The sequence below is a fragment of the Diabrotica virgifera genome, chromosome 1 (assembly GCF_917563875.1).
Source record: "Diabrotica virgifera virgifera chromosome 1, PGI_DIABVI_V3a".
Taxonomy (NCBI): Eukaryota; Metazoa; Arthropoda; class Insecta; order Coleoptera; family Chrysomelidae; genus Diabrotica; species Diabrotica virgifera.
In genome coordinates this window covers 277,155,092-277,177,238 of record NC_065443.1, presented here as the reverse complement: position 1 = coordinate 277,177,238, position 22,147 = coordinate 277,155,092, and the positions used below count along the sequence as shown (strand labels likewise).

At 32.7% G+C, this 22,147-nt stretch overlaps 1 protein-coding gene across 6 annotated transcripts in view; it reads right to left on the bottom strand.

Moving 5' to 3' along the window:
• The window catches only part of LOC114327615 (gastrula zinc finger protein XlCGF57.1), a 44,331-nt gene extending 35,494 nt beyond the window's left edge, over positions 1–8,837 (bottom strand). For 2 of the 6 annotated variants that reach the window (XR_007698121.1, XM_028276286.2), the window contains exon 1: positions 7,820–8,824. Coding sequence is in view for 4 of the 6 variants with exons in the window: in XM_028276286.2 (XP_028132087.2) it covers positions 7,820–8,285 (466 nt within the window). In the remaining 2 variants the exon portion in view is untranslated. Of the gene's footprint in view, positions 1–7,819 lie in introns of all 6 variants that reach the window. The other 4 variants (XR_007698128.1, XM_050650746.1, XM_050650731.1 and 1 more) reach the window with 4 other exon arrangements.
• Between the last annotated feature and the right edge of the window lie 13,310 nt (positions 8,838–22,147).

Below are 22,147 nucleotides of genomic sequence, written 5' to 3'. Positions count from 1 at the left end.
GACCGTCATCGCTTGGATGGAATCAATTTTTGAAGTGGAAACTTTTTGAGGGACGTTGTGCACTTTTTGTATAGAAGAAAAGTATTGAATTAGGGCCGTAATCGCTTCGACGAAATAAATATTTGAAGTGAAACTTATTTAGGGACGTTGTGCACGTTTTAGATGTAAAAAAGTATTAAATTAGCGACCATCATCGCTTCGACGAAATAAATATTTGAAGTGAAAACTTCTTGAGCGATGTTGTGCACTTTTTGGATGGGGAAAAAGTAGTAAATTAGCGACCGTTATCGCTTCGACGAAATAAATTTTTGAATTAAAAATTTCTTTAGGGACGTTGTGCACTTCTTTGATGGGGAAAAATTATTAAATTTGCGACCGTCACCACTTCGCTGCAATAAATATTGTACATATATAAATTATATGTATGTATACATAAATAGCATAGGGCATACGCATCGCGTATATCGTATATGATATATGTATAGCACTTCTTTTAGGATGGGGTAAAAGCATTGAGCTCGTAATTTATATACTATAAGAAGTTTTCACTTCTGTCGGCACTCCCACGAGTGCCTTTATTTTTTTTGAAGTTATACTTCTTTACCGGCGATAGAGGGTAAATTTTTATATGGGAAAACCTAGCGACCGGGCGCATGCGCATTATAACTTTGTTCTGATTGGATTGTTCAAATGACATGTCAAAAATTATTCAATATGGCGGCTGTGGCACAGCTGTAGTTAGATTATTTATGGTTGTTGCGTTTTAAAATTTGTGTGAAAAGAAACAACAAACAAAAGTTAGTTAATAGTTATACTGCCTTTTTAAATAGTTTTCATATACCTATATTTTTGGACTTTTGGACTATTTTGGACAAGGAAAACTCATTCTAATTTGGTAAGTAGTTTTTATTATACATAATCATATTGTAATTATACATTTGGATTAGGTTGAAATACATACATTTATTTTCTCAAGAATGCGGATTTTAGAGAGAAATCCCAAATTAGGTTCGATTTTTATTTTTAAATTATGATTTTTTGGCGTAGATTTATTTATCTAGTAGGTATGTAAGACTTTGATTTACATACTTAATTTGATTACCAACAAAAGTTCTACCAATCTTCATCTAATATATTGTTTTCTTACTGTTTTGTTTTTGTTATATTTTTATATTTTCTTCCACAAAATTTACACTACATAATTTAATTTTCAAAACAACTGTCAAACAGTAAAACGTTCAGTTACCGTATTTTTCCACATGATAAATAATATGGGATTGGACGAGTGAGTCTACGCTTCGATTACGAGTCAAAGCGGCACGAAATTCACGGGTTCAATTCCCGATGCAAGTTTTATTTTTTTATTTTTTTATGCATGTTATGATTGTAAGTATATTTGTTATATAATTTTTTTTTTCAGAAAATGCGTATTTAAAATTTTTGCCAACAATTATTATTGTTCAGAAATCATTTTTTCTTTGTGGCATTTTTCAATGTGTTTGTGTGCGTTTTATTCTTTTATTTTTTTAAATTTTTGGTATTGTCTTAAAAATCACATAATATGTAGTATAACTTCTTACGTGCGTACAAAGTACACACACATTCTTGTTTTATCATGTTTGATATACTGAATTACAAATATCAAATAATTTTTATCCATTAACACTTTAAGTGTTCTGTGTAGAAAATAAACTTACCTGCATAGAAATCAGTCCACTTAAAAATTTCGTCATTTTTGATGTCTTGTATTTTCTAAACCTGTTGGCCGATTTAAGTGATTTTTTAATATGTTATAGCCTGATTCTTTAACAATATCGCTGTAATCATATTGTTGCTAAACAGGTACATTTTTATTGTATACCGAGTGTACGAATCAAACTGTGTTTTTTCTCAAAGTTCGCATCATCCTGTGGAGTATTGTGCAGCATTTATAAAATACTGAAATTAAAACCCAACTACAGCATCAGGTTTTCTTAATATTCCGTTTTTTGATTCATTCGTTTATGTTGGATAATAAAAAAGTTAGATACTTTAACAACTAGACACGTTCTTCATCAATACACGGTGTTTCTAAATAAGTGGGACAAACTTTAAGTGGTAATTCTGCATGAAAAAATACTGAAAGTTTGATTTATAAACGTAAGTTTGCAAATGTTTCGTTTTCGAGATACAGGATGTTGAATTTTTTCTTACAGACTGACGACTTATTTATTGTTCTAAAACCAGTTGAAATATGCAAATGAAATTTGGTAGGTTTTAAGAGATAGTTATTGTTGATTTTTGGACATAAAATTAAGAATTTTATATTCACCATTAGCGTTCATACGGGCAATATGATCGGTCATATTATCCGTATATATGCGCGCTAATGGTGAATATTAAATTCTTAATTATATATCAAAATATGTGCAATAACTATAACTACGTTTTAAATCCCATCAAATTTCATTTGCATATCTCAACCAGTTTTAGAGCAATAAATAAATCGTCAGTTTGTAAGAAAAAATTCAACATCCCGTACCCATCTCGGAAACGAAACATTTGCAAACATACGTTTATCAAACAAACTGTCATTATTTTTTCATGCAAAATTACCCCTTAAAGTTTGTCGCACTTATTTAGAAACCCGTGTATTGATGAAGAACATGTCTAGTTGTTAAAGTACCTAACTTTTTTATTATCCAACGTAAACGAATAAATCAAAAAACAGAATGTTAAGAAAACCTGAGGCTATCGATGGGTTTTAAAGTATTTTATAAATGCTAGAATATTCCACAGGATGATGCGAACTTTGACAAAAAAAGTTTGTTTCGTACACACGGTACACAATAAAAATTTACCTGTTTAGCAACAATATTATTACAGTAATATTGCTCAAGAATCAGGCTATAACATATTTAAAAACTCACTTAAATCGGCCAACAGGTTTAGGAAATACGAGACATCAAAAATGACCAAATTTTTAAGAGGGCCGATTTCTATGCACATAAGTTTATATACACAGTAGTCAGGTCCAGGGCGTGTGTGTATAGGTTTCATTCATGGGGAATGGCTGTATTGTGGAACGTAATTTTTTATGGTGCCACATACCCAATCGTAAAATTTAGTTTGACACTTAACATGCTGGATCTTAGGACCTTAGCCCTTAAAAGGCTAATCAGATGATAATTTTATAAATTTATCTTGTATCCCTTTTTATGAAGTAAAATAATTATGCTGTTGTTCAATTCTGTTGGGACATTGGCCTTGTAAGGGCAGTTGACAATTATTAGTTTAAGTTTTTTAAAATTAGTTTTTGTTTTAAATGCTTTATTGCTTTTGCCAATATTTTGTTTTTACTGAAGTTTTATTGTTTTTCATTTTCTTTAAGGCATCTTTGATTTCTAATTTTGTCATATAGGACATCAAATCTAATACTTGGTTTAACCTAGTTTAACCCTTAGCAGTGGCGTAGCTAGCCCCACGGGGGCCCCATATTAAAGTTTGTTGCGGGGCCCTTTTCCACGACTGATATGGAATAGTGCTAAGAAAATGTTCAACAAAAGAAGCAAAACCGTTTGTATAGAATAGAATAGAAATATGCTTTATTGTCACTGAAAATTTATATCAAAAAAGCCGCCGAATTTTGGCATTTGCGGATGATGTGGTGTTACAGGCAAGGGGAAAAAAGAGCTATAAAAGATAGTACAGAAAATAGTAAAAGCAGCGAAGAAAATGGAACTATACCTAAATGAAACTAAAACAAAATGTATGGCGTGGACAGATGGTCATTTCAGGAATGGGCAAAAGTTTAAAGTAGTACTAAGAAACATCATACGAATTCGAAATGGTAGAAAGATTTACATACCTAGTAGCAGTAATATCACGTAAACCGAACATTAAAGAAGAAATACAAGGTAGAATAATGGCAGGAAATAGAAATGTACATGCGCATAATGGAATGTTGAAAAGCAAGTTTTTATTAACAATGGCAAAAATACAGTTATACAAAACAACTATATAACCAAGAGCAACATACTGCAGTGAGACATGGCCAATGACAAAAAATGAACAAAATTTATTGGAGATCTGGGAAAGAAAAACCCTGAGGAAGATGTATGGAGGCATAATAAGGGACAGTTTATGGGTAAAAAGATCAAATAATGAGTTCAATTCAAGGAATTATACAATCAACCTAATATAATAGGAGTGATAAAGGCACAGAGACTTAGATGGCGAGGTCACTTAGGAAGGATGCCGAATACGAGGACTCCAAAAACAGTACTAACACTGGGAAAGGAAGGCCGAAAAATAGATGGAAGCAAGAGGTCGAAAAATATATGGAAAGAATGGGAATATAGAAGACCAGAAAAGAAAAATTAATAACAGGAAGGAATAGAGTACAATCACATATCAAGCCACAGACGATCTCAGTACCTAAAGAAAAGTGAAAAAGAAGAAAGACCAAACTTTTCAAGCCATGGGTCTAAGGCCTTTAGTGCTATTGTACATAATATATTATTACAAAATAAAAGATAAGGAAATAAAACAAAACAATATATGGCAAAATTTAAATAAATTGCAAATTACATAATATATACAACCTTAGGAACTAATATGTTCTGCGTATAACACCCAAATATAGATAATAATAATAAAACTAATTAGCTCTAATAAATCAAATTTGAAAAATATATTTGTATTGTTGAGACTCATTGTTTGAAAACAGATTCAGTTTTTTCAAGCCAATGGTAAATGGACATTGAAAATGAGCTTAAACAAAGAAGCTCCTTTCTAACGGCAAATAGATGTAGGTACATAAATACAATTGATAGATAAAGAACAGATTACACGAAAATATACCCAAACAATACACAAAAATTGCAATTTGACATTATACATTATACAATGTCTCACACACAGCCAACGCAACGGTGAATGGACAATGAAAGGTAGCTTGGAAACAAAAAAGCTCTGTTGATGGAATAGCTGCGAGCGGTAGAGAATAGAAAATAGATACCTAAATATAATTTATATACCTATAGATAAAGAATCCAGTACACGAAAATGTCAATATCCAAACAATATACACTATTTCAATGCGTTTTAATATTGAAATAATTGTAGAATATTTTGTTCAACTTTTTTAAATGAAATTTTGTTTCTACATACTGCACTGGGGCCTCTGAATGTCGGGGGCCCCGTATAATTGATACGGCTGATACGGCGGTAGCTACGCCTCTGACCCTTAGTCTCTCACCACGTTTAGATTTTTTTTAGTTATTTACCAACCGTACTTTTAAGTCTGCCTTATTTTTTTCAGTCATAACTTTTTAAAATAAGCTAAAAGCGTTGTTTTTTCCCAACAATCTTTTAGAGTTTAGAGTACCTACAAATCTTATTTCATATTTAACAAGAAATAGTTTGAATGATATTTGAAGTATTAGACATCAGCTGATAACTAATAATTGATATTTAAAAGAACATTTCATATGAAAGAACATATTTCATAAACAGTAAGTGATCAAATTATTAGAGCCACCTAGTAAAGTTCAATTTAAGAAAAGCATATAGAATTGAGCTGTATATATTAATGCATTTGTTTCCATTTAATTATCTTGTAACACTTTATGAAAGTGCAATAAATAGTCTGGCAATAGTGGCAACACAGCAGGGCGTGGCAATGCGTGACTTAGATGTCATTGTTTTTCAGCGCTGTTCAGCCTAACTTGCAACGCATGTACTTATTATTTTGCATTCTTGATGTTTAGAGTTATAATAAACTTTGAGAGTTTTCATTGCTCTCTATGGCCCCTTTTTAAAGCAGGAATAAGTAGTAGTTCAAATTTACCGATCCCTAATGTTTGTTTGTAATTGGTCCAACCTCGGGCAAGTTTACTTCACTGTTATACATATTGACACTATTGACATTTATTAAATTTTGACACGATTGGATTTTCATAGGTTAATTAAGTTATATCAGCATTTTTTGGGTTTTCTGCGTTATTCCTTTAATTTTTAGATTCTTATTTTGCTTTTATATAAAAAACAGCTGTTTTTAGAACTTCTTAGTGATGTATTAGCATAATATAATATTTATGGATTACTGTCAAAGGCCGATGTTATGATAAACCAAAAAATATATATATTTGGTGATTTTTCTAGTTACTTTCTTGGGTGTGAATCTGCTACTCCTCTTGGTTTAAAAACAAACCATAGTGATATTCTGACAGTCCTCAACTATTTATGACGAATTTAGCAAAAACTGCATGTTCGTTACACCTGTGGTACCAGAACATCATGGGAAAAGCCAAAGATATCTCAGCAAGGAAAACAGAAGACATAAAAACTTTATTTTTCAACACTAATCACTTCAACAGAAACTTCAACTTTGAGGTTTCAAAGGCAACTGTGGATTGTATAAAGAAAAAACTTACATACCATTATTAAACAAAAAGTAAAATTTTCTGAGGTGGCTCCAGTGGTGACTCGTGACAATTGCAGTTGGTGGGGCCTGGGCCACATATAAATTTGACGAAATTACTATAAGAAAAATGAAGAATGAAAACATGGTTCAAAAAATAGACACAGGTACTGTACTGAACTGACCCAATAGCCACACACACATACTTGTACAACCCCAACCTCGAGGGACATGTGTGTTCCAATGGAACAGTGGGACCCACATGTCCGAAGATCAAACCAGTCATACTCCGTAATGGAGTGGTTCCTATCTGACCCCCAAGCTATACAACCAGCTCTCCCAATCGAAGGACATAACAAATGTGGAGGCTTTGTACTGAATGTTACTTTGGATGCCCTGGGTAATGGGATATCCTCTTATTACCTTATGTGGTTAAGCCACCTGACTTTATGGACAGCTATAAAAGCTTTTCTCCATATTAATGACTGAGTTTAATTATTACTTAATCTTTTATTTATTTTTTACACCTAATCGTCTAATTTCATTCTTTTCCTCTATCCCTAACATATAAAATGAACTTTGTAATAAATAGTCTACTTTGTTTATTTTAAATCAACGTTATCACACTGAAACAGCATATTAACTACACAGAAGGGCCACACAAAACAGGCCCCTAAACAGCTTATATGGCCGGGCTAGTATTATTGATGACAGCAGAAAAACATATGCAATGCCATACAGCCGGTACCTACGTGACTACAACGACTAGTCAAAGAAATACTGTTTGGACCAAGGACCAGGGCAAAAGGGCCCGTCGGACGGTTCGATGGTTCCATGTAGCCAGTGCACTGGCTATGAGCTACTGGTTCCATGAGAAAATAAATTATTTAATGCATAATATGTATTTACATAAAATACTATATAATACAATCGTAACTAATTACATATTTTTTGGTGGGGCCGCTCCGCCGCTGGATGGCTCTAATAATTTGATCATACACTGTATTAATGGAAATACATATATTGAAAAATATGTAAAACATTTTCCAATGAATCCTGCATTGATATTAATTTAAATTATGAAAGTAGTTACTGTTTTGTAATTAACTTTTATTGAAAATCGTTTAATACTGTATCGTGGTTCTCAACCTTTCGGAGTCATGTACCTACCACAAAATACTTTTTATTTTTTTTGCACCACCTAACTGAAATACCTATTTGGCTAGGTAATCTAATGAACTATAATAGTGCTGATTTTATATGTGTTTTGCATACCACCACACACAATAATATGTACCACCAGTGGTACATGTATCACATATTGAAAACTGCTGTGTATTGTATTCAGCTTCAGCAAGTTTTTTAAAAGATTTTTCACATTTTTTAATACTCAAGTGTTTTTACTTATTCCCTTACCTGAGCAATGTTCAGCTGGTTCATTTTTAATGTCTTCAATGTCTATAGATGTGCATAGCTGAGTTTCTGCATATATTTTTTCATATTCTCCAAATTCTTCCTTAATTTTTACTTTACTTTCCTCATCTTGGCAATGTTCACCTGATTCACTTTTAATGTCTTCAATGTTTATAGATGTGCATAGGTCAGTGTCTGCTTTTTCATATGCTTTCTTAACTTTTACTTTACTTCCCTCATCTGGGCAGTGTTCACCTGGTTCATTTTTAATGTCTTTAATGTCTATAGATGCCCATAGCTCAGTTTCTGCTTTTTCATATTCTTTCTTAACTTTTACTTTACTTCCCTCATTTGAGCAATGTTCACCTGGTTCATTTTTAATGTCTTCAATATCTATTGATGTGTTTAACTGAGTTTCTGCATAATTTTTTTCATATTCTCCAAAGTCTTCCTTACCATTTACTTCCATAACTAATGAATACAAACAATAGAAATATTTAGGAAATACACATTATTTTATATTGTACTGTTAACTAAACTCGTACCTACGGCATGTGGATGTACTATAAAATAGAATTATAGAATAAATAAAATACAAACAAGTCAACAACAACAACAACCAAGAAAATGTAAACAAATACCGCAAATACCATAACCCCTAACCTCTTCTTCTTTTAGTTTCTTGGCCTCTACCTCTTAGGCATTTGGCCAGTTCTCGTATTTAAGACTTTTAAAGATCTTAAGTGCACTTTACATCAACAATAAATTGAACAATAAATTGACCAAGTTATTCAAGGCCAAATTTGACGTGTTCTCAAAGCACAATTTGACATCCATGTTTGTTCGTTATTAACTTGACGCCAATAAATTCGTGAATTTCTTGAAAGCAAAATTTTCTTGTCCTCAAAAAAATTGAAGGAACTTGGAATAAATGTTGTAAAAATGTCAATATTTTCAGTAGTACCAATGCAATGATTTTTTTATTAGAAGCTTTTGAATGTCGTTTGTTTCTTTGTTTGAGTAAAGTGTTTGATTTGAAACAGAATAGAATAGAACAGATTAATAAAATAAATAAAATAGAGAGATAGATTAGAATAGATATATAGTATAAAATAAACTGAAATAGAATAGAGTAGAATATAATAGAATAGATGTAATATATATGTAGATACTTACTAATAAAGTATTTGATTTAAAACAGAATAGAGTAGAATGTAACAGATTAAATGAAATATATAGATAGATTAGAATAGATATATAGTATAGAATAAAGTAAAATATAATATAATAGGTGAAATGATTGTGAAAAGCAATAGTTTTAAGTACCTAGGATCGGTATTACAGAGTAATGGAGAAATAGATGGAGATGCATGCAGTAGAATTAGGGCTGGATGGATGAAGTGGAAAGAAGCGAGTGGTGTGTTGTGACAGAAAAATTCCAATGAAGCTGAAGGGAAAATTCTATAAAACAGCCACAAGACCGGCTATGATGCGCGGAACTGAATGTTGGGCAGTGAAAAAGAATGCGGAACAATGAATGCATGTGGTGGAAATGAGAATGCTTAGATGGATGAGTGGAGTGACAAAGAAGGATAAAATTAGATATGAGTATATTAGGGGAAGTCTAGGTGTGGCACCAATTGATGCCAAAATGAGAGAGCATAGGTTAAGATGGTTTGGTCATGTTCAACATCGAGACGTTAATCACCCAATACGAAGAATAGCTGAAGTGCAGATTCCTGGAAGGAGTAGGAGAGGAAGACCAAAGAAGACGATAAGGCAGGACATGTTGGTAAAGGGGATTAACATTGATATGACTCAAGATAGAATTGTGTGGAGAAATGCAATTAGGGAAGCCGACACTGCATAGGGATAAGGCAAAGAGAATGATGATGATGATAATAGGTGTAATGTGTAGATACTTATATAGAATAGGTTTGAAATAGAGTAGAATATAATAGAATAAAGATACTATATACCTACATAGATACATCCCTAATAGCACAAGGATGTCCTTCACAGACTTTAGGGAGGTCCGTTTTCGTCCAAGGAACGTCCTATTTTGGTCCAAATGTCGCGCTACCGAATGTCTGTTGGACGTCCACTTAAGGTCCGAAGGGACGTACATTGGACCTTAATCGGACGTCCTAGGGGACGTAAATTGGACCTTAACAGGACGTCCTATTTTGGTCCAAATGCCACGTTGCCAAACGTCCAATGGACGTCCACCTAACGTCCGAGGGGACGTTCAGTGAATGTCAATTGGACCTTCATAGGATGTCCCAGTTTGGTCCAATGTCTTGCTGCCGAACGTCCATCTAACGTCCTGAGAGGACCTCCGGTGGACGTCTAGCATCGATATTTAGACCTGTGGAGAATGTATGGTGGGAAATAAAAAATATATTTTTAAGGAACTTATATTACATCTTATATTAAATTACAATTATTGGATATTACATTATTTACATTAAATTACAATACACTTCTCAAAGAAATTAACGCACCACCTTAAAAATAGGGCATTTTTGATGTCTCGAATTTTCTAAACCTGTTGTCTCATCTGAGTGATTTTTTTATAATATAGCCTAGGCTATAGGTTACATCCTTAAGCTTGTCATGCACTGGTAGCTATACTGTAATATATGTATATTATATCATATCGCTCTCTATAGTAATGAGTGAGCCTGCAGACAGGGAACTAATGGTTCCGTATGTGCAGGCTCACTCATTACTATAGAGAGCGACGTGATATAATGTATATTACAGTATAGCTCCCCGTGCATGACAAGCATAAGGCAGTAACCTATAGCCTCAGGCTATATTATTATAAAAAAATCACTTAGATGGGACAACAGGTTTAGGAAATTCGAGACATCAAAAATGCCCAATTTTTAAGGTGGTGCGTAATGCACTGTATATATAGGTAAACTTATATACAGGCTGTAACAAAAATAAAATTTTTGTGTTTATTTAGTTGGCTATCTATTATAGTGTACAATCATCTAGAATATTTTGAACAAACTAAAAACATGAATATATCATCGAAAAAATAATAAAAAGGTCGTAAAATGCTTGGTTAGATATTAAGATCTAGTTAAAAAGAAACCAAAAACTGTATATTTTCTACAGAACGTAGATTATGAATTTTTAAGCCAGCTAATCCCATTTATTATACAGGGTGTCCCGAAAAGATTGGTCGTAAATTAAATCACATATTCTGGGACCAAAAATAATTAGAATGAACCTAACTTACCTTAGTACAAATATGCACACAAAAAAAGTTACAGCCCTTTGAAGATACAAAATGAAAATTCGATTTTTTCGAATATATCGAAAACTATTAAAGATTTTTTATTGAAAATGGACATGAAGCAATATTATTGCAGTAACATCTTAAAGAAAAATTATAGTGAAATTTGTGCACCCCATAAAAATTTTATGGGGGTTTTGTTCCCTTTAACCCCCCCAAACTTTTGGGTACGTTCCAATTAAATTATTTCTGCGGTACCATTAGTTAAACACTGTGTTTTTAAAACTTTTTTACCTCTTTCTATTTTTTCGATAAAGCTCTTTTTATCAAGATATGGCTTCTTTTTAAAATGGTTCAAAATATACCTAAAAATGTAAATCATAAATAAATTTTCATATTATTAGTCTCTACAATCGTACTTAACCATATACAAATATGTGGTGGATTTGACAAATATTCAAAATATCACGATAAAAACTGACTTCAAAAAAGTACTAAGAGGCAAAAAAGTTTTAAAAACATTGTGTTTAATAGTACCACAATAATAATTCAATTGTAACTTACACAAAAGTTTGGGGGGGGGGGGGGTTTAAACGAACAAAACCCCCATAAAATTTGTATGGGGTGTCGGGTGTCCAAATTTCACTATACAGTGGAACCTCGATTATCTGTCTCTCTATTAACTGTTAACCATTTTGTAAGAGAGACTAAAAACTTTTTTTACAGTCACCTCCTGTTTTCATATGATATTTTTTGACATGTTTTGTAGTAAATTCAATTATCTATTTACTACAAAACATGTCAAAATTTACATGTGAAAACAGATGACCCTAAAAATGGTTTTTCGTCTCCTACAAAATTCATGAAAAAGCAGATAGGAGGTATTGTCACATCACCGACGATATACCAGAAGTATATGTGGCCATACCAAATAATACATCCTTGATAAATATAAACATTTTTATTGCACAAAATATATATATTTCTATATATATATATTTTTTCCATAATCATCACTACGATGATGATTCATTTGTATTGAATTGTACATTGCAATTCTCTGATGTTTGGGAAAAAGGGCTTAAGTCAGAATTGCACATCGATAATGTTTTGATGATTTCTGGACCAGAAAAATCGGCTCTTTTTATTGGTACATACAGTTTAAGTCTGCAACACTTTTTTTATGGTCCAGAAATCATCAAAACATTATTGATGTGCAATTCTGACTTCAGCCCTTTTTGCCAAACATCAGAGAATTACAATCTGGTCATAACTGACCAATGAGCAATTTTAATTTAACCTAAATTACTACTGTTCCTTAAAATGAAGAGCTTACCCTATAGCGTCTTTTATCTAATCTAACAAGATCGTGCACTATTCTAACATACACAGGCACACAAGCACTACGCTCTGCTTTTCACTATCACCTATCACTCAAACTAGTTCAAAAGGCTTTGTCCTCTTCAATCTTCTAGTTTGTCCAGTAGTAGATATCGAGGAGCTGGATTTCCTCAATATTCTCATACTTATGAAGTTGTTGTTGCTCATGACCTCCTGCTATCTTCTTGATGACTATATTATCCAGGTTCCATTCCTAGGTCTTGATATTTGTTTATAAAGTAATATCTTATTATGCATCGACAATGTGGAGTTTCTTCCAACTAGTCAATACACTTTTTATAGGTATCTTTCTTTTGCCTTTCATAGCCACAACAAGGCTATAATACATTTCCTTCCTGGTTTTTTTGTAGACCACTTTCAGCTGATTCTAAAAAATTAAAATGAATGGTAATTTTTCTATTCTTTACAATTAAAAATCAAAAGAAATAGGAAATAGGTACTACTATTTACAGGTAATAATATGCATAAATAATTCGTTTCCTAAAGAATACAGAAAATTGAAAACGTTTTTATAATACTTACATAATTGTTTAAACAAAAGAGACCCAGCCAGAGCAAAACTAACAAACAGAACTGCAAAAAAGCCACTAATTTCCATTTTCCCACCCCCTTATCTTATATGCATTTTCCAATCAAAATTTTTAGGTTGTCATGAACATGAAAGACTCAACCTCAACAAATAATAATAAACAAAAAGCTCTACTTCCACTTCCCGCCAAATGGACACAGGTTGGTGACACTGAATTCACGCCAAATAAATGAAAAAATAGAACAATTTTCTTTTTCGTCTTTCTTCACGTGAAGTTTATAACGAACAAACTTAGATGTCAAAGTGTGCTTTTACACGTCAAATTTGGCCTTGAATAACTTGGTCAATTTCTTGTCCAATTTATTGTTGATGTAAAGTGGACTTTAGAATCATAATATAGAAGCTCTACTACTGGTACTCTCCCAAAATTATTGAGAGACTCATAAAAACCCGACTTATGTCCTTTCTCTTTGATAACAACATTTTATCACAAAATCAGTTCGGCTTTCTAATGTCCACTTTACATCAACAATAAATTGACAAAGTTATTCAAGGCCAAATTTGAGCTTTACAAAATGTATGGTTTGTAAAAGAAAATGAAGGAATTTGATGAAATAGAACAATTGGATATGTTTTATTTTGTCAAATTTCTTTATTTTCTTTTTATTCACGGCAAAATTGGATGTAGAATTGTGTTTTGTATAAGCCAAATTTGGCCTTGAATAACTTGTTGTCAATTTCTTGTTCAATTATTGTTGATGTAAAGTGGACTTAATAAATGTAAGTACTACTGATGCCATGTTTTCTGTACTTCATGAGGTTTACCAAGCACTAAACAATAATCTTTATACTGCCACTATCTTCTGCCAAAGCTTTTGATTGTGTAAATCACGACATTTTGAATAAAATACTAACTTTCTATGGCATTTGAGGTAGGTATTTCTTTGAATTCGTTTCAATCTTAGTTGGCTAATAGGAAACAACTGGTTAGGGTTACAGCAAATGATACTGACTCTAGTCTCAAAAACATTGTATGTGGAGTATCACAAGCTTCAGTATTGGGTCGTCTACTTTTCTTTATCTTTATACATATATTCCTCGAAGATCCCTTCGACGACTCGCGTGTAATGAATTTCGCATCGCTTCAATATTCTGTGAGCAGTTCTGACACTGCCACCTCTTTTTTGTGATTTGAACCACTACTTTCAAAGTTCCTAACCCAAATCTTAACAGCCATGTTAGACGGAACTGCAGCACTGTGCGGCAAATGGTAGTGTAAACGAAACGCTCGTTGTACACGCACAAAACTTTCACCATTTTTGTAATAAGCTTTTACAGCAAATGCGCGTTGTTCACCCGACCACGTCTCCATGACAACTAAACTTCCCACTCTCTGGAGTCACAACGTTTACGTCGCAAGCCAGCGACTCCTCTATTTTATTGTCAGAAGCGTTGTAAAATCGTACCGTTTCACTAAATCATCTTGTATTTATTCAGTTTGATTAATTTAATTTGACAGCTATTTGTTTAATCCAAGTTTTTCTCTAGTGTGAACCCTCGAATGTAGGTACTTTCAAATTCTTTTTTCTAGTAAATTGCTTAAAACAAATTTCACACTTGTGAGAGGTTTTTCCAGACTGGGCACATCCGAATGTGTATTCAAATGACATGTTTAAGAAAATTGTTAAAACAAATTTCACACTTGTTAGTTTCCGCAGTACGAATTCTCATATGTCTTTTCAATTGATATTCTTCTCTAAAGTTCTTAAAACAAATTGTAAGTTTCCCCAGAATGCACTATCATATGTCTTTTCAATTTATGTTCTTCCGTAAACTGCTTAAAACAAATTTCACACTTGTAAGGTATTTCTCCAGTGTGCACTTTTAAATGTCTTTTCAAAGAACTCGGATGACTAAATTGCTTAAAACAAATTTCACACTTGTGAGAGGTTTTTCCAGACTGGGCACATTCGAATGTGTATTCAAATGGCATGTTTGAGAAAATTGTTTAAAACAAATTTCACACTTGTTAGTTTCCGCAGTACGAATTCTCGTATGTCTTTTCAATTGATATTCTTCTCTAAAGTTCTTAAAACAAATTTCACACTTGTAAGTTTCCCCAGAATGCGCTATCGTATGTTTTTTCAAGTTATGTTCTTCTGTAAACTGCTTAAAACAAATTTCACACTTGTAAGGTATTTCTCCAGTGTGCACTTTTAAATGTCTTTTCAAAGAACTCGGATGACTAAATTGCTTAAAACAAATTTCACACTTGTGAGAGGTTTTTCCAGACTGGGCACATTCGAATGTGTATTCAAATGGCATGTTTGAGAAAATTGTTTAAAACAAATTTCACACTTGTTAGTTTCCGCAGTACGAATTCTCGTATGTCTTTTCAATTGATATTCTTCTCTAAAGTTCTTAAAACAAATTTCACACTTGTAAGTTTCCCCAGAATGCGCTATCGTATGTTTTTTCAATTTATGTTCTTCTGTAAACTGCTTAAAACAAATTTCAAACTTATGCGGTTTTTCTTTAGTGTGCACTTCCAAATGTCTTTTCAACAATGCTGCATAGCTAAAATGCTTAAAAAACAAATTTCACACTTGTAAGCTGCTTCCACAGTGTGCACTCTCATATGTCTTTTCAATGCACATACATGTTTAAAACAAATTTCACACGTATATGGTTTTTCCAAAGTGTGCACTATTGCATGTGCTTTCAATTGGTCTAGTTCTCTAAATTTCTTAAAACAAATTTAACACTTGTAAAATGGTTCCACAGTGTGCACTCTCATATGTCTTTTCAATTGACGTACTTCACTAAACTGCTTAAAACAAATTTCACACTTTTGAGGCTTTTCCCCAGTGTGCATACTCAAATGTACATTCAAAGAACATTTTTGGTAAGATGGTTCCATAGTGTGCAATCTCGTAAAATGACTTTTCTGAATCTCATAAAAAGACATATAGCCGCTTCGCAAGAACGTAGGCATAAGTAAAAAAAGACGATTTTCGAGGATAGGCATTTTAAAATTTAATAGATATGATTATGGGCATAACTCCGAATAAGTTGTTGAAATTACCTATACAATTTTGTTAGAAATATATCTAAATACAAACTGTAATAACTAGATACATTTATAAAGTGTTAAAATGGTTAAATTTGATCATTTTGTTACCCATATTAGAGTCGATTCTTTTTTCCTGAGAAACATTTACTTCAACTTTGTTAAAACGCTGACCTAACTACAAAAAGTGTCCTAATTTTAGAGAGAATTTTCACCAAAACTAATCGTAAATATAAGAACAGTCGTCCTTGACGAGAAGTTAACAAGCAAATTGCTTCACATTCTGCGGCGTAACTAACTTGGGTCTGTATTCATACGAAAATGTTAAGTATTAACTACTTTCGCGCCAAACAAATATAGACACTTGTTGCCATCTCTTAGCGACTATTATTATTAACGTCATAAGTCTTATAAAGAAATTTGGGCCAGAAGAAGAAATATGTTATGACGAATCTATGGCTAGATACAACGGAAAGCAATCTTGTAAACGGTTCATAAGGGGAAAGCCAATCAGATTTGGATTTAAAATGTGGTCGCTAAACACAAAAAAAGGTTATCTAATTAATTTTGATATATATATCAGGGAAATAATCCAAAATCCAGCAAAGTAGAAGAAAAATTATATGGAAAAGCTACTGCCCCATTGCTAACCATGTTGCCTGAGTTACCCACAAATAAAAGGAATCTACCATATAAACTCTGTAGACAACTTGTTTACCAGTGTTAACCTATTTTTGAATATGCGAGAAAATTGTATTTGGTACACCGGGACCATTTGTGAAAATCGTTTACCTAAGGGTATATCTTTACCCTTCGAGGTGATTGTAGTGGCGTTATTGAACGTAACAACGGTATAATTTTTGTACGTTGGTCCGACAATAATATTGTTATTGTTGCATCTACCTCTTATCAGTGGCGGCTCGTATAACTTTAGGAAGGTAGTGCCAGAATCCGGGCAGCTGCCTAAATTTTTTGTGGCGGTTTTACGATATGGTCAAAAGGGATATAAAATATAAATAAAAAAAAATAGGCGCAGATATTTTTATCTTATATCTATATATTTACTATTTTTGGGATGCCAAAAAATTTACCAAAATTTATCAAAACAGTTCCGTAAATTAAGTAATTAGCAATAAAATAAATTCAACTTACCACCAGTATTTACTGCTGATGTACTTTTTTTTTGTTTTTTTCATCACTAGGTGGGGAATCTGCAAACAGACGTCGGAGGTAAACATTTCCAACAGTGCTGGGTTCCTGAGCTGAAACCTCATCAGTGTCACGTCGACCAGTTTGGCCCTAAATCGGACCTCCCTGCCCTCCGTAACTCCGATGTGGTCGGGACCAGCTAAACCCCACCCCTCTCATACTAGGGCATCAGGGTGGAATCGCCCGTTAGGGCATGACTTCTCCCCGATGTCCTTCTTTTGTCCGATTCTCAGTCGCTCGTCATCACGCATCAGCTTCCGTCTCTCACACTCATCCGACCACCACGTCCTTTAATCCTATGCTGTCAATGTTTCATTCTTCCTACCACTGCTGATGTACTTGAAGTTTGTTGTTACGATATGGTCTCTAGAGCCTATTTAGAAAATTATAAAAATAACACTATTCTATTATTTACACACACGCACAAAGTTATTTAATATCACTTTTAAAGTTTACGATATGTGAAGTTCATCCTTCTTTCTTTTTTGGAGGCAAAGTTTTCAATGACTTTATTATTAAAATTGTCAATGCCATTTACAAAATGTCTTTCTGTAGACAGCATACCTAAAGCACTTAGTCGTTCTCCCTTCATGGTATTTCTGAGGAATGTCTTAATTCGTTTTAGCATTGAAAAACAACGTTCTGCTTCAGATGTTGACATGGGAATGGTTATTAATATACTTAAAAGTTTAACGGTTTCTTCAAATGTACATTTTAAACCTTCATCATTTAATAAAACAGATAACGGAACAGCCCCAGAGGTAGTACTTAATTCGTCTCGCTGATACAATACTTGTAATTCAGTTTTAAGTCGAGTTTTGTTTAAAAATAAAAATTGTGTGCATGTTTCATTAAGAAATGATTCGGGGAACTTATCCTTATAAGCAGAAAACTTCTCTGACATAAATAAATGAGAAGCAACTAAATGTCCGGAGAAGGTAAACCTTGTTTTTATTTGCAACAAAACTGCATCGCATATCTCTAAGGCTTCCCGTTTTCTGCTGGGCCTGTCCTCTTCAATTCGCGCCTTTTTTTTATTGGTTCATCATTATCGGTTTGTCCCTGTGACGTGTTTATTTCTTCTTGAATACTATCCATAATGACGTACATTTGCTCCCTTATACCTTGAATTGCTGCTGCAAAATTCTCCAAATCTTTTTTCACTTTGACAGAATCAGTGCATACTTTTTGCAATTGATGAAAAATAATTTCTACGTGAGGCATAATTTTATTAAAAATAAATAGCCAAAATACAAAATCTTTATCCTGGAGCTTTAATTTGTAACCATTTGCTTGATTAATGGAAGACAAATCACGTGAAGTACTTTGTATAATGTCCATAACTGCAATGAGGTCTTTTCTATTTTCATGAACAGTATGAACACTTCGTGATTGAAAATTCCAACGTGTTTGGGAAGATTTTGGCAACCTGCGATTAACCACCTCATCCAAAATTTTTGTTCTTTGAGGGGACGTTGAAAAGAATGAGCACAAACCAGATAAATTAGAAAAAAATATCCTAGCCTGCTTATTGATGGAACATGCACTTGTCATAATTAAATTCATTTGGTGTGCATAGCAGTGAACGTAATTTGCAAGAGGATATATCTCCTTAATAATTTTTTGCACACCATTTAAGCCACCACTCATAACAGATGCGCCATCATAACTTTGAGCGATTAATTTGTTTGGAGTATGTTTTAACAATGGATTTAAAACATTTAAAATACATTCAGCGATTGACTTAGCATCATGTCCGCCCGGCACGTAAAATCTCCAAAATCTCTCAACTGGTCGTCCTTTACACAAATATCGAAAGACTATAACTAATTGAAATTCACCAGCAACGTCTGTGGTTTCATCGGCAATCACTACAACATAAGGAGAATTTTCAATTTCTTTCTTAATTTCCTCGTGGTAAACATCTAACATGCACTCCAGTAGTTCATTTTGTGTTGTTTTTGATGTACCTTTAAAAGATTTGGAACTTTGAATGTGAATCTTTAAGTCGTTGTCTAATTCAGCGCTAAAATTGACCAGCTCCTTAAATATGCCTCTGTTGTCTGAATTTTTCGTTTCGTCGTGACCTCTTAGAGCTAACTCAAAAGCTCCACAAAACCTTATACAATTTATGATTTGATTCAAGACATATCGATTCTTATCTACCTGTTCATTATGTTTAATTAGAGTATCACGATAAGCTGAATTTAATTGGGTTTTTATATTTAACTTACCAAGCATTGAAAAGCTAAAAACGTTGTTCATGTGCACTTTAGATTTTTCATGGGATTTCAATTTCTCCCATATATGTACAAGATCATCGGTGCCTTTGTTTGACCAAGTCTCGTCACCTCCAAACAAAACGCATACAAAACAGAAGAGTTTATTAGTTTGTTCGCAACCACAAAACCAGCTATTTTTATCATAAATAATTTTATTAAACTTACGACAGCGAAGTTTTTGTCCATTTCAACTTTGTTTTTCAATTTTTAAATCGGGTAAAGGCCGACCGAGTTCTTTAATTTGTAGTTTTTTTTCTAACGAAAAACCACCAAAAGAGTTTTTTAATATACTAATTTGATTCATTGTCAATAAATAAATTAAACGTAGAAAATAATCAAAATATTATTTTTATACCTACGACACCCACGATCACAACGCACTAACTAATAATTACAAATTAAAAAATATAGTAGAGTATAAACACAAATATACAATACAGTAGTAGACAATAAACACAATAGCGTCAAGCGAACGCGTAAAGAAACTAGAAATATGTAGATCTAAAACATTGTATCTTAAGATCCACTAACTTCCTTTTCGAGATTTCGAGCCTGGCACGGAGACTCCAATTTAAACGTATGTTAAAAGTGCAATACCGCTCTCCCTCTGTCACTTACACAGGATACTCATACAATCTTTCTCTTTTCTCACGAGCCACTATGCCGTTCGGCACTGGGATTTTTATGATTTTCATCCTTTATCCGGTCAGCTGTGGGTGGCCAGAGTCGGTAGATTTGCATTGCGCTACACAGTTGCCAGATTTGATATAATTTATAAAAATAAAGAGAAATATTCACAAAAAAATAAACAGGCATTAAAATGTTTTTAAGATAAAAAATATGTTTCTGCATAGTTAGCAAGGTAGTGCCATGGCTCTATGGCACTACCTCACGGGCCGCCACTGCCTCTTATGGCATCCAACCAATGACACATGTAAAAATGTTTTCTCAAAAAGAGAAGAAAATTATTCAAGTACCTCGTCCGTGTCTCATAGGAAAATATCGATGTGAGAGACGGACTTGAAGGATCAAAATATAGGAAGGTACAGGATTGGTATTAGATCCAAAAAATGGTGGTGGCCATTATTTACATGGTTACTAGAAGAATCATTGGAAAACGCTTGGCATGTTTATAAGAAGACCGGCAATTCTGTAAAACAAATCGATTTTCGCAGATGTACAGTGTGTTTCATTGGGAAAGTAACATACGTTAACTGTAGAAAGAGGACACTTAGGCGGTCTCAAAAATACCATACTTAATGGGTCTTACTCCATTAATAACAAAGATACTGGGTGTTTTATATATTTTCTTAGTCATTTTCTTAATTGGTTCATAACTTTTTAACCACACTGTATATTTATTTTATATTTGGCACGCAAATATCATGTAAGGTGTACAATAAACTAATTTATTTACAATTGTAAAAATCCAGGTCCGGATTAAAAAATATTTGAAAAATGTTCCGACCCAAAAACAACACCCTGTACATTAAATTTTTTTAAAATCGATTTTTCAGTTGAAAAGAGGATGAAAAACCAAATTTAATGGTATACTTTGAATTTTCGGCAAAATGATTTTTTTGGTCAAATTTTGAGTTTGAATTCTGAAATTATGTGAATTGCGAGAGCTCTAAGTAGAAAAAAACTGAAATACAGCTTACAACTTGTCAACCGCACTGTATATTGATTTTATATTTAACACGCGAATATTCTTTTAGGTACCCAATCAATTAATTTACTTACAATTATAAAAAATCCAGGTCCGCATTAAAAAATATTGTATAAATGTTCCGACCCAAAAAAATACCCTGTATATTAAATTTTTTTAATGGATTTTGCATTTGAAAAGAGGATGAAAACTAAATTTAGTGGTATACTTTGAATTTTCGGCAAAATGATTTTTCTGGTAAAATTTTGAATTTGAATTCTGAAATTATGTCAATTGCGAGAGCTCTAAGCAGAAAAAATTAAAATGCGACTTAATTTTAATTAATACCATTATTTAATCTAAATTGGTAAAATGTTAACATTTCAGTGTTTTTTAATTATGTGTGACAAATAGTTTATGGCGAATATTCATCTTTAAATAATGAATAAATAACAAAGGGTCAATAAAGAATACATCAATTTAATCAACAAAGTATCTAAAAATTATAACAAACAGCGAAAATTTGCAGTATAATAACTATTCAAAACTAAAGCACTTATTCAAAATTACCACCATAAAAAATTATTGTTATGTGTGCAAATGTTAATATTTTACCAATTTAGATTAAATAATGGTATTTAATATTAAGTCATATTTTAATTTATTTTACTTGGAGCTTCGCAATGCACATAATTTCAGAATTCAAATTCAAAATTTTACCAGAAAAATCATTTTGCCGAAAATTCAAAGTATACCACTAAATTTAGTTTTTCATATTCTTTTCAAATGCAAAATTCATTTAAAAAAATTTAATATACAGGGTATTTTTTTGGGTCGGAACATTTATACAATATATTTTAATCCGGACCTGGATTTTTTATAATTGTAAATAAATTAATTGATTGGACATCTAAAATAATATTCGCGTGTTAAATATAAAAT